The 25,717-nt window shown below is 42.5% G+C and overlaps 1 protein-coding gene across 3 annotated transcripts in view; it reads left to right on the top strand.

Annotated features, from left to right (window-relative positions):
* ECPAS (Ecm29 proteasome adaptor and scaffold) overlaps positions 1-25,161 on the top strand; it is a 61,725-nt gene extending 36,564 nt beyond the window's left edge. For all 3 annotated transcript variants that reach the window (XM_032095743.1, XM_032095742.1, XM_032095744.1), the window contains 25 exons: positions 100-245; positions 1,314-1,368; positions 2,115-2,229; positions 3,158-3,223; positions 3,464-3,581; positions 6,709-6,876; positions 7,738-7,817; positions 8,555-8,660; positions 9,236-9,283; positions 10,270-10,391; positions 11,482-11,632; positions 12,413-12,478; positions 14,313-14,402; positions 14,898-14,964; positions 15,598-15,689; positions 15,778-15,844; positions 16,084-16,275; positions 17,237-17,445; positions 17,913-17,956; positions 18,465-18,657; positions 19,226-19,370; positions 19,977-20,082; positions 20,236-20,324; positions 21,501-21,572; positions 22,362-25,161. In XM_032095743.1, the coding sequence (XP_031951634.1) occupies positions 100-245; positions 1,314-1,368; positions 2,115-2,229; positions 3,158-3,223; positions 3,464-3,581; positions 6,709-6,876; positions 7,738-7,817; positions 8,555-8,660; positions 9,236-9,283; positions 10,270-10,391; positions 11,482-11,632; positions 12,413-12,478; positions 14,313-14,402; positions 14,898-14,964; positions 15,598-15,689; positions 15,778-15,844; positions 16,084-16,275; positions 17,237-17,445; positions 17,913-17,956; positions 18,465-18,657; positions 19,226-19,370; positions 19,977-20,082; positions 20,236-20,324; positions 21,501-21,572; positions 22,362-22,501 (2,747 nt within the window). In that variant the 3' untranslated portion in view covers positions 22,502-25,161. The remainder of the gene's footprint in view (positions 1-99; positions 246-1,313; positions 1,369-2,114; positions 2,230-3,157; positions 3,224-3,463; positions 3,582-6,708; positions 6,877-7,737; positions 7,818-8,554; positions 8,661-9,235; positions 9,284-10,269; positions 10,392-11,481; positions 11,633-12,412; positions 12,479-14,312; positions 14,403-14,897; positions 14,965-15,597; positions 15,690-15,777; positions 15,845-16,083; positions 16,276-17,236; positions 17,446-17,912; positions 17,957-18,464; positions 18,658-19,225; positions 19,371-19,976; positions 20,083-20,235; positions 20,325-21,500; positions 21,573-22,361) is intronic.
* The last annotated feature ends 556 nt before the right edge of the window (positions 25,162-25,717 follow it).

Raw genomic sequence — 25,717 nt, 5'->3', positions numbered from 1 at the left:
CCTGAGTACTTTCGGGTTTATTAGGTTTTTCGTTATTTTGATATTAAAATGGGTGATTCTCAAAGCTCCTCCCCTGCACCTTTATTTTTTTTCATATAGATTTGAAAGTGAATGACGTGGTTCCCTGGGTCCTAGACCTTATTTTGAATAAGCACATCATCAGTCCCAACCCACATGTTAGGCAGGCAGCTTGCATCTGGCTTCTGTCATTGGTGAAGAAGCTGAGCGCCCACAAAGCAATTAAGGTAAGAAATATACCTTTTCCTAGCACTGGCTCCTTGCCCCTAGTTTTTGCTTCTCACCTTGTTTCTGTCCCTTCCTTCCCCTTCACTTCTACTGCCTCTTTTCTGCCCATGCTGGTGCAGTCCTTACTGAGGTCTTTTTGAGACATGGCCTGTCTTTTGTTTCTAGAGGAACAGATTATCTGGCAGATGTACAAGGGTGTTTGTCACCTTTGTAAACATCTGACTTGCATCCAAGTCAGAGTAACCTCAGTGTAAATAGCTTTTATAAGATGCAGTAGCAGTACATCTTCCCTTGGGAAGAAGAGATTGCTATCTGTATAGTGTTTAGGATTTATATTTGGAAAATATTTAAGAGAGGTCTAGGAGGGGAAGGAGGAGAACAACTGAACTAATTTGTTTCATGGTGTTTATCACAACTTTGGTACCTAGGAGCAGTTAGGTGCTTCAGGTACTGTGGTTTTTTTGGTACGCTTCAGGAACCTTGTATTTCAAGTGCTTGTCTGTAATGAGGGAATGTGGAAAGTCCTATACAAGGACTAAATAAAACATTCTCAACCAAAGTGTCCTCTATCTGCATAGAGGTACTATTCACTGTGATAGCACCAAGTAACCATTTTATGCTCTCCCAGTATTGATAAAGAGCTTTGGGACAAGCTGCTTTGCGAATGTAAGCTGTTACATATAAAACACTGTCACGTACTGCACTCATCTAACAGTGCGCCTTGTAGGAAGGTGGTAAAACTCACCAGGTGAGGGATGAAGAAAGCCCCGTCTGGCTGCAAGCCAGATTTATGATGCATTGCTGCTTTGTATTAAACAAAGAAAATAAAATATGTGGTTTACTAATGGCATGGAATATGTATATGGTGGGCTGGACAATTAATTGTTATCTTCTGTGAGTGGCAGTCAGGCTGCTACTTGTGTGTCTGGAAAAAAGGGCAGTTCTTGTCGTAGGTGTAGCTCAAATAGGCAACTCCATTGATACAGTAGCCTCTGTTTACCTGTTAGAAACTTGCCTGGAGACTAAACAAAGTATCCAAAATAATGTCCTTTTTTCTCATCTTACAGTCTCATCTCAAGGATATTCAGAGTGCGTTTGTTTCAATTCTGTCAGATAGTGATGGTAAGTACTATTGTATCTTAAGAATTGTGTATTTTGGTGTGTATCCATCAGACTGGAGGGAATCTTGGAACAGGCAGAAAGTCAACTACACTCAGTCAGCGTTAAAAGATGACTGTAGAAACTTCCCATTTCTTACATTAATAGGAGTGATTTCTAGGCATCACATAAGAAGCACAGCTTTTTTGTGTGTTTTGCTAAAAAGCACACTGCATTTGCCCCTTCAGACTGTAGTAGCAGAAGTGGTATTACTTGTGCTCTGTTATGGGCAGCAGGATGAACATGAACAGAAACTGCATGTTCAGGAACTCTGAGGCCTCTTCAAGCTAGCACATTTTGGCTTACAGCACTACCCATGGCACCTAGTGGAAAGAGTGGCGTCCAGCAGCCTATGCAAAGCTCCCTGAAGCTGAAGAGAGTATTACCATGAATGATTTCAGGTGCCACTAGTTGTCAGAATACCTATGGCTCTTGGAACTCTTCTTGCTGTTCCAAAACTTGCAGTAACAATACTTATGTGAAGATGTAACCTAATTTGATTTGGTTTGTGCCTTCAGAACAAATTGCTGCTTCAAAACACAAACTTTGTTGTCTTGACAGACTAGATCTGCACTGAAATGGAGAGCAGTGAAGCGCAGCACAGAGCTGTGTTTGCTACGCCCTGATTTTGGTCGAACCTTGCTATTGAAATTTGTGTACTGCTAATTTATGTGCTTATCTTGAATTTTACTCCGTAAAATCTCTTGCAGAGCTTAGTCAAGATGTTGCTTCAAAAGGTCTTGGGCTGATATATGAACTAGGAAGTGAACAGGATCAGCAAGAGCTAGTCACTACGCTCGTTGATACCCTTATGACTGGGAAAAGGTACAGTGAACTGAGAACCCAGTGAGGGAGTGCTCTGAGTTGTGTGTGATGAGAATAAAAATGTGCCCTTTTTTTGTGCAGAAATAGATGTTTTGGGGCCAAGGGCAAGCCAATATCCATTCTCAGAGAGTCAAACTGAGGAATTTCTTATTTCAGCTTAGAGTATTTTGTGGCTGAAGTTGTTCTGGTTTTGTTCTATTCAACAAAGCTTCAAAATAATGTGTCAGTCCTGATTCAAGCAGTTCAAATGAGTTGGGATTTGGTTAGATTTACTACTTGCTGCATTGTGTAATTGCAGAGAACAATTACCACTTGCAGCAGGTCTGCACATTGTGAATGTTGCAGAAGTGGGGACTTGCTTGTGCTGAAAAGTACCTTTTGCTAAGGAAGTGGTGTTAATGATCGCTTGTCAGCTTTAGTGTGAAAAATAGTGGTCTTACAAGACTCACAGCTAGAGATTATATTGGTCAGTGTTGGAAATGCTCTTTAATAGACTTCTGCTGTCTAACCTGGTGTGGGTTTGGCTGCTGACTGATAAAGACCTAGGCTTGGAGTGTAGGGATTCAGTGGTGGTAAGCAGGAAGAAATACGCTGAATGGAAATGGTATTTTTTTGGTGTAGAGATTTGTTGTCCATTATATGGCTCATGTGTGGGCAGAACTAAAAAGCCATCATTCTGTATTTTGTCTTTCTACCTTCTGACTGCACAGCAAAACTCTCACTTGCTGTAATGTCTCCTTATTGTTAAAATGATAAAGGTTAGTCACATTCTTTGCAGTGTGTTGTAGCTTTGCACACCTGTTTGTTTTTTGTGGGATTGGAACTGAAACAACTTGTGAAGTTACTGAGTTAATAAAGCAAAACTATCTGTTCCATAGTGTGCAGTGTATTCAAGTGTAATGCTAATAGTGGACCTCTTTTCTATCAGAGCCAAACATGAGATGACTGGAGAAACTGTGGTATTTCAGGGAGGTCTGAGTAAAACCCCAGATGGGTAAGTTTGCTTACAGTCTCAATGACAGAGAGAGTCGTGCTGAAACAGAATTCCCTTAAAAATCTGCTTCCTGAACTTTTTGTTCCTTCTTGTTCTCTAAGTTACTTAATTCCATGTGATACAAATGTGCTGCCCACCTTTCTCTGCCTGCTTTAGGGTGTGAACTGAAAATAGATTTAGGTTTTATATCTTTTGTGTACCTAAAAGTAGTAACACTGATTTCCCTTCTGCTTTTCAAAGTCAAGGTCTTTCTACCTACAAGGAGCTTTGTTCACTGGCTAGTGACCTCAATCAGCCAGACCTGGTGTACAAATTCATGAATCTGGCCAACCATCATGCCATGTGGAATTCTCGGAAGGTAATGCTCTGCTTTCATGTGACTTCCATTCCCACTGTGAACTCTGGAAACAAAACTGCATTTCCCTATTTCTGGTTATATGATTTATGGAGAGCTGCATGTGGAGGGCATTGATGCTTTGGTATCAGTCCAAGGCAAATTTAGCAGCCTGAGGAAAAAATTTAGGGTTACTTGAAATTCTTATAACAAAACTTCAGTATCAGAGTGTTCACATAATCCTGCATTTGCCTCTGAATCAACTGAGATCCTTTTATTTTTTGAGTGTGCTTAGAAAGACAGTCCTTAATGTGTTCAAACAGTGACCATATTTTCAAAACTGGTTGAATTTTTGGATGCCAGAGAAAGTGATCTTTGCTATCTGAAGAGGTACAGCAAAAAGTAATCAGCAACAAGTTGCTAAAAAGCACTGTTGTCAAAAGTATCCCTTTTAAACTCAAGTTTTGATACTTTAAACCATCTGGGAGCTTTAGCAAAGCCAAAATACTATTGTATCCACTTCCAGGTAGAAAAAGGAGCGTCGTAAGTTTGAACATTTAAGTGTACTATTCAGAGCTCTGATGCGGGTACTCTTTTCACTGGCTTTACAAAAGCATGAAAGAACTTGTTTTGAGTCTCTGACAACACCACCTAGTGCAAAAACCAAGTCCCAGCTTTAACTTTCATCCAGAATTTGACAACTCAGTACATCTCTCAAGACCTCCCTCTTTGCACTGTGACTTCAAAAGCACAGGAGCATAGTGAAGTTTCTGACCTTCGTGGAATTTCTCCAGCCAGGATTAGTCAAGAAAATCCACTCAGAAGATGTGGGTTGACCTTTGTTATTTATTGTCGCGGGTTCGGTTTGTAACCAGGCGGAAACACCAATTTAGTGTAGTGGTTTGGTCCAAAATACTCATTACTGTTTATCTGCTGTGAGATGAGAATTAGGAGAAATGCAAAACAGGCACCAAACTTGAAAGAATATAAAGAAGTTTATTAACAGACCTAAAAGAAGAAAAAAAAAAAAATTATACCACCTTCAGAACTCCCCTCCTCTCCCCACCTTCCTCCCTTCTCCCACTGACAATGTTCAAAGACAACCCTTAAGATGTTCAGTCTGTTTACCACTTCCATAATAACCTTGTTCAGTCCATTTAGAGAGAGAAGTCTCTTCTTGCTCATGCTATGAAAACAGTATCACAACGAGACAGCCGCCCACTTCCAAATATTGTTCAGTCCATTTAGGAAGAGGAGTCTCTCTGCCTGCGTGTGAGTCCTTTCCCCCGACTTGCAGCTTTTCCCGCAACTGCTTTCGAGGGTCCACTCTTGAAGTTTTTTGGGGTACAATTTTAAGGTTGAGCCGTTCAGAAACAAAAACAGAGGCCCTTCTCCTTCCCTGGGAGCAAAGGGTCTTCCTCATCTTCATCGTTAGGACTATCTCTGGGAGCATCTCTAGGGACTGAGGTTTTCTCCTTTCCCATTTGGAGCAAAAGTCCTCATCTGATTCATCTCTAGGGACTGAGGTTTTCTCCTTTCCTGTTTGGAGCAAAAGTTCTCATTGCTTCCATCTCTCCCTGTCCAAACTTCTCATGAAATTACAGCTGCGTCAGCATCTGCCTATCTCAGCGCAGGTGCTTTTGCTCACGAGTTGAACACTCCACCCCCCAGATCTTCATGGAATTACCACGGGATACTCTGATATATCATAGCTTCACAAAAGAATTTCAGCTTTAAGCATCTCCTCTCTCTCTTCCTTCAGGTTTTCAGCTCTTCACAGCAATAAAAAGGGTTAATCTCACCTCGGCCTTGCAGCTTTGCAGCTGGAATGTTGAATTTTTCTTATCGCAGTGGAGAGGGGGGAGAGCCGAGCCGCTCCGGCTGCCCACAGCAAGGCAGTGGGGGGGTTCCACGGCTGGAACAGGTCCATCGGCTCCAGGATGGCCGTGGCCCCGCCCGGCCTGGCCCAAGCAGGGCCTGGCCGGGCCCACTGGGCCCTGCTCGGGCCCTGCAGCCACCTGTGCCAGCGCCGGAAACGAGAGAGAGCTTGGGGGGGGAGGTTTGCCTGTTCTTAAATGTGGATCACAGAGGTGATCACAACTTTAAGTGGCTTAGAGAATTGTCCATATTCAAACTGGCCAGCTGATAGGTTCTATCAGTTCCCAGAGGAAACTGTAAGCACCCCTTAGCAATGACGTCCCTTCCGAGACTAGGCTTGCTAACCTATGACATTTATAGAATTTGCAGAATCTTTTAAGTTGAAGTTTAGGTGCCCTAAAGCCCCAATAAGAGCTAGACAGAGCATGCTGTTCAGGGCCTTGCAGGCGATGCCTCACTTTTCCTTACACTTTCTGCAACTTCTTGCTTTTCGTGGTTGTAACTGAAAATGTGTCTTGCTGTTTTCTAGATTAACCCAAACAACACATCCTGTCCTGTGAAGTCTTTAGTGGGGGCTTTTGAGTGGCAGCTTTTGACACTGAAAGTCAGAAAATATGAAGTCAGTAGAGGCACTGCTTTCATTGAGTAATTTCTTCTTGGGCTATCCTGCCAAATCCCACGGGACTTCACAGGCAAGCATAATTTCCACTGTATTAGAAATGACAGTGGAACTGATAGTGTTGAAGAAAGAAAAGATCATAAAAGAATATTTAAGTTTAAAGTAAATATAGACAGATGCAAAATTATATTCCCCAGAAATTTCAGGTTTTAGAAATAAGATGGAGTTATTTTGGTTTTGGTTTAGTGATTGCTAAGTTATTCTAATTCTTCTAAAGCAGCAGAGTTGTACGGAAGCAGTGGCGCACCCTCACCAGTTTTGCCAAGAATCTCTTTTGGAAGAACATATTTAAATCTTCATAGTTTTAATTCACCAGTACTACTTCTGCAAATGAGATCAATCAGTATCTTGAAATAAAGGTTGGAAGAAAGTTTTGAAGTAGTATGTTGTCTGCTGAGTGTGATTGTATGCTTGAGATCACTGTGGTGCTGTAGCAGTGAGGATGGGCTAATTCTAGTACCATTCTAGTCCTTTTGATTTGGTCTAAATCTGAACTATGTCAGTCAGCTTTGCCCCTGACTGTGGTGTGCCCACTGAGCAATAACTGAGGGAGTGAGCAATGTTTCAGCAAATACTATTTTGTTGTCATTTCAGGGAGCAGCTTTTGGTTTCAATGTGATAGCTGCCAAGGCTGGAGAGCAGCTGGCTCCATTTTTGCCCCAGCTTCTTCCCCGGCTCTACCGTTACCAGTTTGACCCCAACCTGGGCATTCGACAGGCAATGACCAGCATTTGGAATGCGTTGGTCACTGACAAGTCGATGGTGAGTGACCAGCAAAGTGCAGCAAGGGGGTTTGCTGCCAGCCAGCAGTGTATCAGAGATCCTCATGGGACAGGTGCACTTTGTGAAAGGACGGGCTGTGCAGAAAGGGGTGAGGTACTGCCCTGGAAAGGAGGTGTTGGAATCCAGGGATGAGCTGGAGCTTGTGCAAAGGTTTTGCACTGTCTCTCATATGTGAAAGGATATTCCAGACCTTGTTTGTGCAGCCAGCATTAAAATTTATTATTTACTTACAGTGGGGTCTTTCCACTTTGATATTGCTTTGATATTGCCTATGAGAAGCTCTTCAGGAATCCTTATGGCCTAAGATGCCTTCCTAAAGCAAGAGCATCTAAATATAGTTCCTCAGTTTTTAAAGTGGGAGGAAGCCCATGGATGGAGGCTATTCCATCCATTTGAGAACTCCTCCTAGGTGTATTTCAGGAGTAAGTGTTTTTCATAAGATGCTCTTGCTCTGGTTCTGCAAGGCTTGGAATCGGGTTTGCTATCTTTTCTCCTAGGAAAGCTGATCTTAATGTGAAGTCATTCACTCTGATCCCTCATCAAAGCACAACTGCTTCTTGAGTAAATGCACGTTTGGTGTTGCATTTTAACAGTTCAGTTGATAAAGGCCTGGGGGACTTTTCTTATTGCATCTTTCACAATGTTAAGCACTCGAGCAGTGCAGAGAATGGCATGTCTAAAGCACAGTCAGAGAAAGTTTGCACAGCACTGGCAAGCATTAGTTCATCTGATGTGGCTGAAAGCAGGTTGTATTGTCCAAAAGGACTCTTTTTTTACAGAGTACAGGACAAGGATGCATAGCTGTGCTTGTTTCATGATTCTTCCTTTTTTTAATTATAGGTTGATAAGTACATGAAGGAAGTTCTTGAGGATTTGATCAGTAACCTAACCAGCGGTCTTTGGAGGATCAGAGAATCCAGGTATTGCTGGAAAAATATTAGATTTGTCTTTGAACTCAATTCTTGTTCACCATAAACTTGTTAACCTGAAGAAGTTGAGGGGGAAAAGAGGACACGTCCTCTCATGAGGGTAGAGCCCAGCCTTGTAGCCTGCCCTTGGAAGTATGATACTTGAAGCTATATGCCTGAATTTTTTTATTGCTTGTAGCTTTATACTAAACTACATTCTCTGAAGAATGAGTTTTCTGGTTACTAGTTCTTGCCTATCCTTAAATCTGAAATAATGCTTTCTCTTAGAAAACCTTGTCAATCTGACAATTATGTACTTGGCAGCAGGATGCCATTTTTAATAAACTGCTTTATGTTTTTAATGGTTTGTAGCTGTGCTGTATTGAAAACCTCCATTTTAATATCAATTCCATACTTTATACCATTTTGGTTTCTTATCCTATGCTTAAAGAAAAGAAGACTAATACAATTTTGTCACTGGAATGTTTGCAGTAGCAATTTTCACCACAGCAGCCTTTTTCACTTCCTATCAGCTGTTTCAGGTTTTACCTGAATGACTGAGCATTTTTTTTCTCTGCTAAAGGAGACATTCTTGTGACAGAGTAGATCTAGGGTTTGGGGGAAGTAAGGAATGTGAAACAGTTCTCAGTTTTTAAAGCTATTTATTTATATTTATAAGCATGCCTTTGTATATACACCTATATCAAGTAAGGACACCGTGTGAAAGAAATAAAATTCCCTGTTTGCAGTTGTCTGGCACTAAATGACTTACTAAGAGGAAGACCTTTGGATGACATCATAGACAAGCTTCCAGAGATCTGGGAAGTCCTGTTCAGAGTGCAAGATGACATTAAGGTAATGGAACTGAGAATTGAATAGGAATCTTCAACAAACAGTACAGTGATCAAGCTCTGAGGTGTTTAAAGAGAAATTCTCTGACAAGTCAGCTTGAAGCCAATGGGAGTTTTGAGTATTAAGCAGACTAGGAATTCATGCTCCTTGCAAGTAAAATTTCCATGCCATACCTTGGAAATTCTCTGTATGTTTGAAGTGTTGGGTTTTGTTCCTGCTGTGGTTATTCTAGATGATTTGGGACTTTTCCTTGATATAAAAGGATTCCTGAGTAGTTGCTTAATTTTGAATATAGAAACATTTCTTTTGGGCTGCTTGTGTGCTGAAATGACTTGCATATATGAAGTCAGAGTCTTTGGTTCCTTCCAGGTTTGAGCTCTGTTAATCTATTGATTGTACCAGATACTCAGATGGATCAAAGCAAGAATTTCTTTTAACAATGCAGTAATACTTTCTTTTAAATATATTAATTAGCCATGAAGATAGCCTTGTCAGTATGAGTGTTAATGCTTATCAATTAATATGAATCATTCTAGAAGAATAAAAATAGCAGAAATGATTGTTGACTTCTTTTTTAGGAGACTGTGCGAAAGGCAGCAGAACTAGCCCTAAAAACTTTAAGCAAGGTAAAAGTCTAAAATTTTGTCGTATGCACATGTAGCCAAGACATGTATGGTTTTGACGTCAGGAGTGACCACAAACTGTATTTACCATAGACTGTTGTCTTGAGAGGATCTCTAGTGTAAGATGCAGTTGTGGAAGACTGAACAGCCCCCTAGAAAGCAATCAAAATAAGCATCAACACATACTCTCCTGTACTTTTATTGATGCCTAGTGAAGTCCTGCTGCTTGAGGGTAATGTGATGTTAAGTTCTATATGAGCAAAGGAAGGGTATAATAAACTGGGTTTTTTCCTCTGATTTTTTTTTTCCTTACTTGGGGATGGAATTTAAGTAAACTTACTGTAACTTCAACACAAGACTGACTGATCTAGTTGACCTAGCCTGGTGGTACTTCACTGGTATGAAACAGAGTAATTGTATATGGACTTCTCTGTGATGCTGTTACTGGCAAGGTTTTTTGGGTGTAGTACACATATATCACTTAATATTTTGTTTGGTAATCCTCTAAAAAAGTCACATTGGTGGCAGTGGATCAAAAGCACTGTGTTTGAAATCACAGTCTTCATAGTGCATGACATTTTAATGCTGCAAGAGAGGATCTGGTCCCAAAATGTTGTGAAATGTTGCGATTGCAGAATCTGTTCTCATCTGGGACTTGCTGCTCTGCCGCATAGAATGATTGAGTCCCTGTGGCTGAGATAGGCTGTCCTTCAACTGAGAGGCCGTTTGGTTCATCTCTTCATCCAGATTCAGGTCAAGGCCTGCTAGGCTCTGAATTTGCCTTTTCTGGAAGTTGACTGTAGTTGAAACTCTTTTAGGAGTGAGTTTTAGGGCTTTACTACCTTGTGGAGAGAAGATGAAGGTGTAACAGAGCCTAGGCTTGGCTATGAGCAGTTTGTCTAGTTGCTGTTGGCTTCTTGTGTCTGAAGGAAGTAATCTGAGGGGGAGGTTTGTACATGTTTGCAGCACTGATTCTCACCTGTCCCCAGGTCTGTGTGAAAATGTGTGATCCCGCTAAAGGAGCAGCAGGTCAGAAGACGATAGCTGTGTTGCTCCCTTGCCTCCTAGACAAAGGAATAGTAAGCACAGTTGCTGAAGTCCGATCTCTCAGGTTAGTTTTGCACGTGGGGGTCAGGTCATGATTTGCCCCAAAGACACCAAGCTTGTTCACCTGAGTTGCAGAATGTTCTTTGTGTTTGAAGTGACAAGTTGCTCTCCGAAAGAGCTTTCCTGCTGAATTCTTTTTTCACGTAGTTTAAACAGCAGACCTGAGAACTCTGCATGTCTTTTGGGAGTTTGTGGCCTCTCTAAAAATGCACGGATTCAGTTCCCAGCAGGAAGTTCTTTTCTCCGTGTGCAAATGGCAGGCTGATCCACAAGCAGTGTGCCGTGCTAAGGCTGTCCTTTGGGACTGGCATATCTGTTCTGGTTGCAAACAAAAAGTCTCATGGTTCTTCAAACATTCATGTCTGATTTCACAAGTGCTTGTGAGTGTTGACAGTTCACATCCGAGACGTGACTGCATTTGGTCACACTGTTCAAATACATTTTATGTCTTGTAACAGTTCAATGTCCCTTCATGTGTAGGGACTTCATATGCTTGTCAGTTTGTAACCTTGTTTATTCTTTCCTTTGACTGAAGGACAGAAAAACTGGAAAATTCAGAGTTGGAGTGTAGCTAGCTGGTCTTCACAAAAATAATTATTAGACTAGAAGGCTTCTAACAAATTATAGTGAATATTTCTTGAACTTTTTCCGTTCTTCTGAAGATATGAAAACCATTTGTCAAAAGGCAGCATGAGAGATGTGATCAGTCTGAAACTGACTAGCAGAGTTTGAATAGGTTACTGTAACTTGTCTTTTCTTGGGCAGAGACAGTAGACATCCCAAGGTGACTTTGCCCAGTGCTCCTTTAAAACATGAGGGTGTATGATTTCTTCCCACATCTGTCTGCAGTGCTGCCTCTTTGCCCATTACCTTTGTGATTCCGGGGCCAGAGTAAATAATCTCTGGCCAGAATATAACATAACATCCCTTGGAAGCTCAGGGCTAGGGAATAATTTTGCTTAAACAAAAAAATACACATGATTTTGTTTGAAGGAAGATTTATATTGGTATATCTGGATTACAGTAGATCAGAGAGGCTTTTCAGATCAGTCTGTGTGTACCTCTGTTGATCTTCCCTTTTAATCATTTTCCAGCATTAACACTCTGGTGAAGATCAGTAAAAGTGCTGGGTCTATGCTGAAACCTCATGCACCAAAACTTATCCCAGCCCTGTTGGAATCCTTGAGTGTGCTGGAGCCTCAAGTCCTCAATTATTTGAGTCTTTCTGCAACAGATCAAGAGAAAGTAAGTGCAGCTATAGTGGGAAAGTATCAACAGAACAGAGATAACAAATATTTAATCTTCATTCAGTGAACAGAAGAACAGCAGATTGGTAGAGAGGTGTTCAAAAAGCAAAGAAAAATAGCTAATAAGTTACTAAAAAGTTTGGTTACACAATATGGCTGGACAAATGTGGGAGTTTTTTTGAAGGATTTGGATTATTTGTATTCCCTAAACCACTATATATTTCCAAAAGTGAAGAGAAATCTTAGTAATCTGTTTTTAAATGCCACTTCTGTTTTTCCCAAGGGATTAGCTTCAGGACTTCATGTAACTTAAATTGGAAGGTGTGCCATAGCACTATGGGCTGGAGGTGGATGTTGGCAGCACTGTGTCCTTTAATTTTTGTCAAAGAACTGTATTAATCAATCACAGTCTTCTGGCAAAGTGATTGAAACCCACTGACTAGAGGCAAATTTAGTTAATTTCATTGTGGGAGGGAAGAGGGTCAAACTTAGCCCTTGCAAATGAAAAAGGAGTGAGCAATGTGAACAGTTCAGTGTGGGATTTTATCTCTTTTGCTCCCCTTTGTTTTCCCTCCCTCTCTCCCTCCCTCTAGAACATCCATCTGCCTCTGAAAGGGAAACATTCATAGTCTATAGGCATAATTGCTTTCTCTATGCATCTGAAATGGATTTTAGCATGAGGTAATGAGTACAGCTGATGTTGCCCTTTCTACTGTTTTCATGTTGTGTTTACACTTGCGTTTGTTTGGGGTTTTTTCATGTTGGTTTTTTCTTTTAGACTGCAATGGATAGTGCCAGACTTAGTGCTGTCAAGTCATCTCCCATGATGGAAACCATTAACATGGTAAGTATTTATTTCAGAAGGATTCCAGCGTAAGGTATGTTGTAGAAGAATAAGAATTGACATGGAAGCTGTACGAAATATCTCTTCAGGGTTCATTTTATTATCACATCTCCATGTGGCTGGCTGTCCACTTCTTTTTATGTACAGACTTCTCATCATGCCACCAGTGCTTGCCCCTCAGATCAGTTGTGAATAACTTTGGCTCCATTTGGAATTAGATGGATTGTTTCTTCATCTGAAGACCTGCCTGCTTTGATGAAGAGGGCATCCTTCAAGTGCTTTTCTTTGGATGTGGGCTCAGATGGTTGTGGCATATGTTAGCTACCATTTCTCTTAATCTCTGGCCCACAGCTCCAAAATCAACTTCTCACCTGGGCGTTCAGCTGATGATAGTCATTGTTTGTAAGGCACAATTGCTGTTCAACCATTGCCTTGTGGTACCTTAGATACTCCTATCTGGGCCTTGCCTGTACTGCCATGGTGGAGATATTTAGAGAAAATGCTGGTATCACTGAAAGCACTGTCAGCAAGTGATGTTTGGCACCAGAGTTTCCTGCTGTTGGAGGAGGAGTTGCTGATGCCCAGATGCTGTACTGTAGGATCTGTCATGGAAGAACTCCCTGTCCTCTGTAAGAACCTGTCCCTTCCCAAAAAAGTTCCCCCTTTTTTGCTCAGGTATTGCACACAGCCAGGGGCATGTGGGCAGGTAGAGGATGTGAGGGCTGAGGAAGTTTTAGGTGAGCTATAGCCACCAGAGTAGTTCATTGTTTCCTCTACTTAAGGAAAAACAGCAACAGCAAGCCCTCCTGTACATTACAGCGTGTGGAATTGAGTTTTGGTGTCAGGTGAAGTGATCTCTATTTATAGAGTGTAAAGCAGTTGGGAATGAAAGGCTCCATGTAAAAGTGTACTTGCTGCAAACCTGCCGGCTGCAGCAGCTGCTGCTGTCCCTCCTCCAGGCCATGCTTCTACCCTGCCAGCCGTGGGGGGACAGTTGTAGTGCCCTGATCATTGATTGGGATTTCCTAGGGTAGGGGAGAGATAGTAATGGCTTCCCTGGAGTATTGTGAAGATGTCCTGGCCTATGAGCAACCTCTTCTATATTCTGGAGCTGGCTGGGAGATTATGTGGATAATTTCCTTCACCATACCAGTGCTGGAGGGTGAAGTAACAGTTGCTCCTACTTTGGAAGCTCAGAAATAGTTACCTTCATTTAGTATGTGATCCTTGAATTTGCTAGAGAATGGATCTCCCCTCTGCAGACTGTGTGCTGGTAACATGAGGCTTTCTGTTTCACCCAGTGGCATTTTAGGCATAGCAGATTAAAAACTATACTAATCACATCCCTCTTGTACCTTTATGTCATTTATACCATACATTTGTATGTCTTGACCTGTTTAAAAACTGTCTTAACTGGTTTTCATTTCATTGTTTAGTTTGGATATGTTACTACTTCCTGGTTTCAGAGAGCTGGGGAGATGTTGGGTTTTGTCCTAAGACACACACGCCCTTTTCACCTCGTTCTCACTAGTGTGTTACTTTCAGGCTTCCTGAAAAGTTGGAGTGCAGGAGTACATCAGTTCCAGCTAATGAGTTTTAGCAAGGTCAGCTCAGCAGAGAAGTGGGACAAGAGAATCTGTATGTGGTGGAAGGCGCTTCTTGTTGGCTTTTTCTCATCATGCAGCAAACTCTTGTGATTCAGCTGAGGACCAGCCAGCAGTGCTGAGGCAACCTCGGCTAGAAGTACACCAACTTAAGTCTGCCACCATTACCTTTCTTTTTTCTTATTTTTGTTCTTTTTTCCTCTCTCCCCCTCTCTTTTGCCTTTCTCTAGAGCTTGCAGTATTTGGATGTGTCTGTCCTCGGAGAGTTGGTTCCTCGGCTGTGTGAACTGATCAAAAGTGGAGTTGGCCTTGGCACAAAGGTACGTCTGTGGTTTTAGTAGTTCTTTTAGAAATGAAGAAGGGAATATAGAGCAGTGTCAATGTAAATATGGTTCTTTTGACTATGTCTTTTAAAGCAGCAGCTTGGGTTCATACGTACTGGAGTCATTTGACATGAGTCCCACTCCATTACATCACGTTTCTGAATGTGTGCTGCCTTAAACTACTCTAGGCTACATGGTTGCTGTGCTGTGTGACACATGAGTGCAGAAGGTTGTCCTTGATTGCTGTAAATCTTCTAGGATCATCTATCCTGAGTGTGGGTCCTTTTTCACTTTCTATTTCAATTCTTGTCATTCATGTTTTGCAAACTTTTACTGGTTCTACCTTTACTGCTCTTGGCTTATGAGAATAGAGGCTGAGTGGGTCTAGATCATGTCTAACAAGTGCAGGTAGCACCACAACAAGTATTTACAGTAATGACCAGAGGCAAATATTGCTTTATCCTACCTTTGTTTTCCCTTGCAATCTTCCAGGGGGGCTGTGCCAGTGTAATTGTGTCATTAACCACACAGTGCCCTCAAGACTTAACACCTTATTCAGGTAAGGTTTGTCTCTAATATCAGGTTTTCAAGGTGCTTTTTGTTGCTGTGGTGTTTCTTCCCTTGGTTTTAGCACAAGAATGATCTCTACACATATATTTTAATCAGAGAGCTGTTTAAAGTTACTTTTTTGGTTTGAGATTGGCATGCTTGGAGTAGGTTCAGTACCTCAACAAGTTTGAAGAGGTAGAGGAAGGAGTTGACGGAATAGTACTGAGCAGGAATAGGCAAAAATATTTCTTTACTTTCTTGGAGCTACAATGCCTGTGTTAGTGCAGCACTGTCAATATGCACTTGTTCCTTCAACTTGAGCTATGGGGGGACCATGAACAGGGACTTTGCTTCATTGGGTCTCTTCTGATATTAGAAAGAACATCACCTTTCTGTTGCAAAATAGAAATGAAGCTGAAAGCATGATCAGCTGGAGTGCTTGCGTATAGGAACCTTATCAGTCAAAGTGTGCAAAACACTAGCACTAGTTTAAACATGAGGACCAGATAGACTTATAACCCCATATACATGCAATGAGGAAAAATGCAAAAACTCAGGCAGTGTAATGAAATGCAGGCCATTGTAATTCTTGTCATAGCAATAAAACATGATGCTTTTGATAAAATAAAGTCTCTTCCAACAGGCAAACTTATGAGTGCTTTACTTAGTGGCCTGACTGATCGCAACAGCGTGGTACAGAAGTCTTTTGCCTTTGCTATGGGGCATCTAGTCAGGGTGAGTTGGGCTTTAGGTTTTATTTTGCTTTTTTATTGGTGGTCTTCTATGAAGCGTTTGAATAATTTGAGTCTCTTCCCTGTTACAGACTTCCCGAGACAGTAGCACTGAGAAGCTGCTGCACAAACTCAGCAGCTGGTACATGGAGAAGGAAGGTATGTTGTTTTTGGGGTATTCGCTTGCAGAATACAGTGCAGAAAAAGTTCCTGGTGATAGCAAAAGCTAGTAAAGAAACAGGTCTGTATTGTGATGCTTGGTTTCACTGTCTGAATAATTCCTATACGTTATATTGATACACAATACCGTGCATTACTCTGTTTCCCCAGAGGCAGACCAAGCAGTTAAAAGGATAATCCTGCTTCCCAGTCATAATGTGCTTGTTTTGCTCCTTCAGAGCCAGTTTACAGAGCAGGGTGTGCTTTAACTGTGCATGCTGTGGGACGCTACAGCCCAGATGTACTGAAGAACCATGCCAAGCATGTGCTGCCATTGGCTTTTCTTGGAATGCATGAAGTTCCTGAAGAAGAGAAAGGAGAGAAAGAGAATTCTACTCTGTGGACTGAAGTTTGGCAGGAAAATGTACCTGGTATGTTGCGTTAAGAATAATAAAGCTTTCTGGGAAGCATGGGACAAGAAATAGCATGCTTTCTGGAATTCCATTTTGAAAATACAGAATTCTCATGGTAAGAAATTTGGGAAGCTTGTTTCCATTTTCTTCCTTGCTCTAGATTTCTTGTATGAAGGTTATCTTCTCTGGCTAATTAAAATAATTACAGCGGCATTAATCACAAGGATGGACAGGCACATTCAGAAGTATTTTGAAATTGTGAGATACTGAATGCCACTGTAATATGGCCCTGATGGTACAGATAACTAGACATCTTTGGGAATTTTGATGCCAGCCTTTAGGGGCTGCTGCACACTTCAGAGTGACAAGGGCCTTTGGCCTTTGTCTCGTGTTGGAGATCTCTGTGATAATACCTTTGGGTTTAGCTTCAATGAATGAATCTGTGCTATAGAAGGGCTGTTCTGTCTGTGGAGGAAGATCTGGATGCATTATAGTATTGTTTTGCTGACACTTTTAGATTTCAGATCTGGTTCCTCAGTCACCAGATGACTTTTCTGGAGTCTGAGAAAGGAGCTGAAAAAGGTTTTCTAGTGACTTGTTCTTGGGGGAAAAAAAAAAAAAGACATTATATTCCTTAGAAACAGGTTAACACAATGTCTAGTGTCTGCTATCTTGGAGCACTGAAATGAGCTCGGTGTCTGAACACACAACAAAGACTTTATTTGGAACCCCTAGAAAAGAACCCAGCTTCAATCAGGCTGGGAGGAATTCTTCACCCCTTTGCCTGAAGTAGGCCTTTCTGATGTGTCTCATGGCCAGAAACCTCAAAAGATCTGTAACCAGTTGTTTGTTTTTTTCTCCAAGGTGGTGTTTGGCTTGTTTGCTTGTGGTGTTTTTGTTGTGTTTTTTATTTTTTTAATAAGATCAAATTTTTGTTTGTTTTGTGGCAAATTACAGTTTTCCTCCATTTGATGTGCAGGTACTCAGGGTGGGATCAGACTGTATTTGCAGGAGTTGATATCCATCACCCAGAAGGCTCTGCAGTCCCAGTCCTGGAAAATGAAAGCTCAGGGAGCAGCTGCCATGGCATCAATTGCCAAACAGACAGGCTCCCTTGTACCGCCACATCTGGGGATGGTGCTCTCTGCACTGCTGCAAGGCCTGCCAGGGAGAACCTGGACTGGGAAGGTAAAGAAGGAATTGTCACCTCGTGGTTTGCTGTGAGCCCCGCAGCGTGCCACCCTTGAGCCAGGAAATGCAATGTTCTGTGCTGCAGAGCAGCGCAGTCAGAACGCTGATGTAGGGAGTCTGCCTTTTGCCCTGCATTTAGCAGATACAGAAGTGACTGGTGAAATTCAGATTGCTTTAGGAGTTGGGTTCCCACTTAGACTAATTCCACTGCACCATTTCTAGCCTTGAGGGGTACTGGCATGTGCTATGGGGTGCTGCTGCCAGTTCTGTGCAGATTGAAAGCTAAGTCCTTTGCAGCAGGAGTGGCAGGAGACAGGCAAACATTACTTCTCCAAACTGGTGTCAAAGGCATGTATCCCCACTGCCTCTTGCAGGGGAATGAATACAAAGGTTTGCCCTGTGCAGCAGGACTATGCATTTTGGCTGTGTGGCACTTTTCAGTGATGTCTCTTTTGTCATTGCAGGAGGAGCTGTTGAAGGCCATTGCCAGTGTCGTCTATGCCTGTAGGTAAGTGCCTTGAGTGATCTGAGGATCTGAGATCTCAAAAGGGAGCTTGTTGTACAGTGTTATTGCTTATAGGGTACTAAGGAGATTCTAGAAGGTTTGTCATCGCCATCTTGATCACCTGTCAGCGTGTGAGGAGCAAGTGATGCTTCAGAGAGACCTGCAGAAGTAAATGGTTGATTCAGAGAGGAAGAGGAGGATGTTGACAGGCCACAGTTGCTAAGAGGAAAGCAGAAACTGAGGGGGAAGATGGAGACCTTAAATGGGAAAAGAGAGGAAGAGGTAGAAGAGTAGTGAGGGAGCAAGTGCCTTAGAAGCATGTGAGAAAAGAAGAAAATAAAACAGGGAGAACAGAGAAAGAGTAAAGAAGAGCTCCACAGTGTAACTTCTATTACTATTATTGGTAGGCAACTGAGTGCCTGGCCACAGGAATTAATTCCTCTCTGGGAAAAGCGGATTTTGGGAAGAGATTAACATGGGTGTGATAGTGTCCATGTGCCTTTCATTTCAGTGCAGAGCTGCAGAACTCAGTGCCTGGTCAGCCCACCATCACAGATATTGTCCAGGCTCTCCTGAAAGAATGTCGTAAAGAAAACCTGAAGTATAAGATGGTGGCACTGCGCTGTGCAGCTGGGGTGTTGCAGGCAACAAAGGAAGACCGGTTCCAGGAACTTGCTGATGTCATCTTTCCCATGATAAAGAAGGTGACAGTTCAACTTCTTGAGTTTTCTCTCTTTCAAAGCAGAACACCCAAGTGGTGGCAGTCCCGATGATGCTGACTGCATGCCAGGCTTCTGCCCAGAGAGCTGATGATTCCTCACACTCAGCCAGATCTTTGGTGGTGCTGAATACCAGACTGTGATGAGCCCTGGGGTGGTTGTACCTGTGCTGCCCAAATTCTGAATTAGCCCAACCGTTCTCTGGACGGAGTCCTGCCTGTGATGTCCAGCACTGCCCTGTTACCACATGGAAAGTTAATTCCTGGCTACTCTACAGGCAGCAAAAGGCTCCTGGGAAGCTGTGCAGAGTATTTTGTGTTTAGTATCAGCAGAGCCTTGCAGCTCTGCCAGTGGGACTCGTGTAGCACAGGCGCATGTTTGGGAGCCCGGCTGCAGAGCTTGCTGTGCCCCTCTGCAGGCTGCCAGCAGTGCCAGAGCTGGGCACGAGGGCGGGTGTGTGCAGGCTGCAGGGGAAGAGTGAGCTGCACTGCAGTGTGTGCCTAGCCTGCCCTCATCCTTCTGTCAATCACACCTTCGCCCATGGCCTCCACAGAACTCTCTGGAGAGCATGGGAGCGGCTTTTCCAAAGCACGATGAAGAGGATGAGGACATGAGGGAGAAGGAGGTTCAGATGGAGTCTCTGATCTGTGCCTTCGAGACCCTGGGCAAAGCCTGGCCGAGGAGCCCAGAAACACAGCGTAAGTCAGCTGATTACATGCAGAACAAACTATTTTCTCTTAAAATGGAAAGCAGAAGGAGGGAGGAACCTGGAGATCATGTGCAGAATGGGGAGGCTTTTGAGAAGATGCAGGATCTCACTGCTGGCAGTTTGTAAGGGTCTTCAGTGAGAAAGCTGCCCCAACAGCTTTCCTGCAAAGTAACCCATCCTTGGGAAAATTCCTTTACTGTTGTCTTAAATTCGCTTCATGAAAGTGTTCTGAGTTTGTAGACATACAGGATGAGTGAGGTGGCTTGCCTAATGAAAAGCCTAACTGCTGCTCATGTTTACATTTGCATCAAAGCTGGTACAAGGTGGAAGAATTGGGAATACCTGGAGAGGGGTGGGAAAAGGTTGCTTTTATTAGCATGCCAGGGTATGTAATGCAGGTGTTTCTTCTGCCAGCATTTGTAATGAATGAGTTGATGTGAAGATTTTCAGGGTCACTTGTTATGGGATGTTGACTTGGTCATATGCAGTGATTAGCTTGATGTCACTTGTTGAGGAGCACTTCAGAGACAGACCAGTGTGTGTTTCCTTCTGCCTTGCCCTGTGGTAACACAGTGATATCCTTATTTTCCTGTAGGTTGCTATCGCCAAGAGTTTTGCAAGTTAATGTGTGACCGTCTGAAACTGAGCACGTGGAAAGTGCAGCTTGGAGTGCTACAAGCCATGAATGCCTACTTTCAAGGGTAATTCTTCTTTCTGCAGTCCACTTCAGTGATTTGTCTTCTCTTTGTTGCTTGAAACTGTTTAATGAACTTCATGTCACTGAATTCTTGGAGAAGTTGAGCAGACTTCTGTGCCAGTGATGCAAGGTGCCTGACTGTTTTTGCATTTGACAGGCTAATGCTGTTTGATGAGGAGCACTCTGACCCTGTGGCTTTGACAGAAATACTGTTGGAAACCTGTTCCTCTATCACCCATTCTTTAGGTAAATGGACTTCTGCTGGTTTGTGGTGGATGATGATTTGCTTGTTAATGCAGTTGCCCTGTGGAGGTTTGTGTGGTAGAGGAAATGCAGAATAAGCGTAAGCTGTCAGAGGTAACATATAGCCCTTCCTTGCACTGCAGTGTGATTATTGTGAAGTTGCACTGTTCAAGACACTACTGTGCAGGGTGCAGTGCGCAGAGAAATGCATTCCTCTGGTCCAAGAGAGCTCTGCAAGAGGAGGCAAGGGCAGAGAGCAGACTGTGCAACCTCTCAGAACATAATCAAGCCATTCCTGATTTAATGAAACACAAGCTTTTCTCCTCCACTGTTCAGACTTTTTAGATACATATGCACTGTCTATCCAAGATTATAGTATCCAAGTATCCAAAAGATACTGCAGATTTTTTCAGCCAGTACATGAAGCTCCAAGGCTTAGAGGCAGTTTGTGCTCTACCAGAGCAAGGCATCCATATATAGGGGATATAAGTGCTACCTGTGTCATGTTGACAGTCATGGGCCTCTTCATTACTTTAGTAGTGTTCCCACTTGTCCTGTGACTGTAGTACCCCCAATCTTGTACCTGCATGTGGTCTTGTTTCTGATGTGCTTAAAGACAGCACCTACTTTAGTGCTAGCTACCAATTCAGAGACCCCTTTGGAGAAAGTTTCTTTTAGGTATCAGTCCTCATGGAATGAGGACTAGGGTCCTCACCTTAATAAGATTTTAGTTTAGAGAACAAGTAACTTTTTGCGACAAGTTTGTGCTTGATGGCTGGCATAGGGTTCATGCATACCCTCACTTAAAGCTGATTGTTACCATTTGTATGGTTTCTAGCCAGTACAACTCACCAGAACAGTCTATTATGCACAGAAGTTGTCTGCCATCACACTGCAGCTATGGCAGCATTCTTTTCCCTGTTGGAATACGTAAGGAGCAGTAGCTCTGTGGTAGTGGCAGAGGAAATGCATACATTGAGTTGTCAGCCTCCAGTTGTTGACTTTCAAATGTGCGTAACTGAAGAGCACTGCAGACTGACAGCACAAACAAGAGCTTAGTGAACTGTGCTACTAAAAATGGTCTGGAGATCACAGAGGTGACTGGTTTTTGTAAGGTTAGTGCATTTGGTTCTCACTGTGGTTTTGGGTTTTCTTGTCTGTTTTCTTTAAATCCCTTAGAAAACAAAAGCTACACATCCATAAGAACAGAAGCTTTGTCTGTGATACAACTGCTGCTCACCAAACTACAAGGTGAGACTTTTTGCTTGCCACCTAGAAGAGCCACTGTTTGCTAAAGATGGCACCTGGCTGTATGGCCTGGAATCCTGTAGAGATGACCTTACCTTCTGCTTGCAGCGCTGGGTGATTCTGGGGAAGCTGGGACTTGGAAGTAGGAGAGGGCTTGAAGTAACTGAGGCTAATCCCAAGTTCTAAAATACTGTTGCATATTCCTTTGGTGAGGAAAATGTTCAGCAGGGAGGGGCCCACATGAAGCACACAAGAGCTGTCTCGTCCGATCTGTCTGTGTTATGTTCAAGCTCCATAGAGGGGGGAGCTCCTCTTAGTACAGTAGAGTGATTTTTACCTTTTCAGTGTCAAGTTTGGTTTCTCATTTTTATTTAGTATTCAAGCCTTGCAGGATTGACTTCACAGGGTGAATCTTCTTAGGTCTCAGGGTCATATGTGTCTGCAGTTGTTATGTAGCAAGTTTTTCCTTTGGGTTTCTGTTAGCATTTCATGCTTCCTTTATTCTAGTAAAAATCTTACATGCCTTTTTCATGAGCCAATTGCAACATGGGAAACATTTGGTTCTTCAGGCCCTTGTGTTCACATGTTGCAGGCTTAGACAGTGATGCCTGGTCTAGAGAGGCACAACTCCCTGTCAGGAGGCAGCACAGGCATGTGTATGGACAGTATGGAGAGTGAAAGGTTGAAGCAGTCACTCTCTTAGTCTGTCTAGGGAAAGGAATGTCCTTTTGGATTTTGTTTGTTTGTTTTCTGGTGTTCATGTCCAATGTCTGTCTGTCTTTATCTGCACAGAAGCTCAACAGTGGGAAAGCCTGACACCAGAAAGCAGAGAGCACCTCATTCGTTCATTGTCTACGATGGCATCAGATAGCAGACCTGAGCTACAAGAGAGGGCGTTTGTGTTGAAGAAAACACTTGAAAATCTTGATTAAATTGTAAAACAAATTTCAAAGTGCCATGTAAAACAAAAACAAAAAAGTGCAGTGGTCTGAAAACCAAGTGGGGAAATGAAGATTACTCTGTAGGATGCATCATTCCTGGCCAAAATAAAAAATGCCTTAAATTCTTTTCCCCATTAATATTATTTTTACTCTTAAACTGATCGTTATTTTATCAGCAAATACCTCTGTCTGCCCTAGAATGTTTGTAAGTGTGCAACATAAAAAACGCAGGGGCAAAATGCTTTTGTTTTTTTTTTTTTTTAATCGGCAGAAGAATGTTACTCAGACCCCCTTTGTCCTTCCAAAAAATAGTTGAAAAACCACCAGCACAGAAAGTGAAAAGCATATTTAGTTTTCACATTTTTTGTATGTAGAGATCTTTTAACTGGTGTCTACTCCAGTAGTGCTGGTGTTTGTTATCTGTAGAGAGCAAAATGCTTCCCTTGATGAGGCCTGTGTTAAACTCCTGTGGCTTTCCAGGGGCAGGGTTTCATCTGACACCCACCTCTGCTTCTGCTTGCTCCTCCCTTGCAGCCTGTTGTCTGTGCATTATGAAAGGCAGAGTACTGTTAACTTCGCTCCTTCCTCCTCTGACCTCAGCATGGATTGACCGAGACTATGCCTTCCCCAGCTGGCAACCTCGGCCTCCCAAACTTAAAATGAGAACTTTTTCCCCCAAAGGATGCACAAGAGAGCACTTTACTAAGCTGTGTGGGACAAAGTTGAGCCAAGTTGGTACCCAGGTGGAACACTGCTCTTCTCAAAATTGTTTTGCATGGACACTCCTTAGCTCCAGGAAACTAAAAAAAAAAAGCCCCAATCTTTTCTAGGTATGTTTTTGAAGAGCGTTTGAAGTTTGAAATGACACATTTTTTTAATAGTGGTAATGTTTTATTCCTTTCCTGTTCGTAAACCTGTTATTGCTTTGGAAACCTGTAACAATTTAGACTTGTCAATATTTGTAAGAAACTGAATCATCTGTCATTTATCAGAGCCCAAGTCATGCTGGTTTCTAGCAATTTGCACTTAAGAAGATTATATCTGCAGTAACATGGGAGTAAAATTGCTATATGGTGATGTGGCCCTGCTGCCTGTCTCCTTTTTTTTCCCCCTCCTCCGACGAAAGACAAATCTGACCACTATAGCAACAACTTTTAATAGTGTGAAGATAGCACTGCTCCATAATCTGACCAGTATGTGTACAGCTTTTTGGGGATAAATGCTTTGCTGACGGTGAAATAAAATCATTAGTGTGGGCAATATTATGTTCATGGCTTTCAGCACAGGAAGGCTTATTTCTTTTCTTGCAGTCTGCAGCTCCTTTCAGATCTGCTCTGTTAGGGAGAGGATTGCTCAGATGACATCACATTTCCTCCATGTCCATTTATTCAAATTCAGGTATGCAGTACCTACTTTCCCCTCAGGTGCCATTCCCCAGTCAGTGTTTCCTGGTACTGTAACAATCTTGTCTGACTTGCTCTCCATAGGGAAGAATGTGATTTGTGCACATGGGGTAAGAGAATGTCAGGAAGAAATGGGCAGAGCTGTCCCACTGTGGCTCTCGTGTAGCAGAAACCTCAGCGAGCACTATTGCATTGTACACTAGAACTGGTCAGTGGGCAACTCCTTGGTGCTGGGAGCTGGTGCTATAATGTTTTGATTTACACCTTGTTGCAGGGAGCTGCCTTTGTTTACGTGTAGTTTGAACTATTGAGCACAGTGTACATTTTAAAATTTTACTGGGCAAATCATTTTGCAGTATCTTTAAAAACTTGCTTACCGTGACATGTAGTGTCATGAGTGCTCTTTTTTTTTTGTATTAGGTGAATATTACCAGTGATGCTTTGCTGTAGCAGTTCATTGTCTGACTTGGGTTTTTTCATATGGGTGAGTGACAGTAACAGAAAAGCAAGAGCCTCCATGTCTGGTAATTTGAGTTTTCACTGTGGACTGGAGTTTTCCGAGGCAATGCCTAGTATGGTCAAATGACTGTACGTAGAATAACTGTAATCATTGTCAATAGCAACCTGAATTTCTCTATTGGGGATTTACACTAGAGGGAAGAGTGTATTCTAGGAACTCTATAAATCAGCTGGATTAACAACTCTGGCCAAGAGTGTTAGGAAGGTTAGAGACGGTATGACACTTTCTGAATCACAAAGCAATATGTCTTTCTTGTGATTACAGAGCAGATTCAGAGCTCCTCTCTAAAGCATGTGCCTATACACAAAACCTACCTGTACAAAAGTTAATTAAGTCAGAGGTTTGATTTCTACCCCCCTCGCATTTGTAAACTTGATAGGATTAAAAAAAAAAAAAAACAATAGATGTGGCCTTCCTAGAGTTTCTCCTCTAAAAGTGATTGCACTATGTAAAACACACTGTACTTTGCCCAGCACGGGCATTTCTTGTGCTGCTGCAATGCTTTGTATACCTGGAGTGCAGTGCGCAGACTCGACTCTAGCACTCTCGCTCTGACTTACAAGCTGTTGCTTAAATGGATGTATATTGAGAAAAGTTTTCTAATGTTGCAAGATCTCCATCAAATTCACTGCAATCTGTACTGTCCAAATATGTGAATGGTCTGACTGAAAGAAAACCCTCCTGCTTACCAAAAAGGTAAAACTAAATAAAATCTGCATGACCTGTTCCTTGGAGTAACTGGTAGTGTTTTTTCTCCTTCAGTGAGTGTTTTATAGCGTTGCTGTTCTCCAGATTCAGTGTGATGCTGTTGTGCTCTGCGCTGGCCCTCAGGTCCCTCACCTCATGGAGACACAGGGTGGCTCTGCAGCCCTGGAAGGAACTGTGTGTTTTTGAACCCATAGCTTGGTGTCCTGCAACCAGGCAGAGTTAGGGGACATGGATCTGTATTACATAGACCCATTTTTTAATATATTATACAAGACTGCATATATATGTTATATATATGTGGTAGATGAGGCCATGAGATTGAAAACTTACTTAATATTCAAGAACTTTAATATTTCCAAATTACTCCAGACATGCACACGTTTCCCCCCAGTACAACCTCAATTATACGTACTTTTCTACGTGGAATTCTGAAAGGAAAAGACACAAATGAAGTAAGCAGAGGAGAGCATACAAACACAAACTTCACAGATGCTGGCTGGCCACCAGGTGGCTGAAGCATCATCTGGCAAGAGAAATGCTGTCTGTATACCCACTGTACACAGACCAGGCATAGGT

The sequence above is a fragment of the Corvus moneduloides genome, chromosome Z (assembly GCF_009650955.1).
Source record: "Corvus moneduloides isolate bCorMon1 chromosome Z, bCorMon1.pri, whole genome shotgun sequence".
NCBI lineage: Eukaryota > Metazoa > Chordata > Aves > Passeriformes > Corvidae > Corvus > Corvus moneduloides.
Note: the sequence above shows the minus strand (reverse complement) of the source record. Positions and strands in the feature narration are given on the sequence as shown.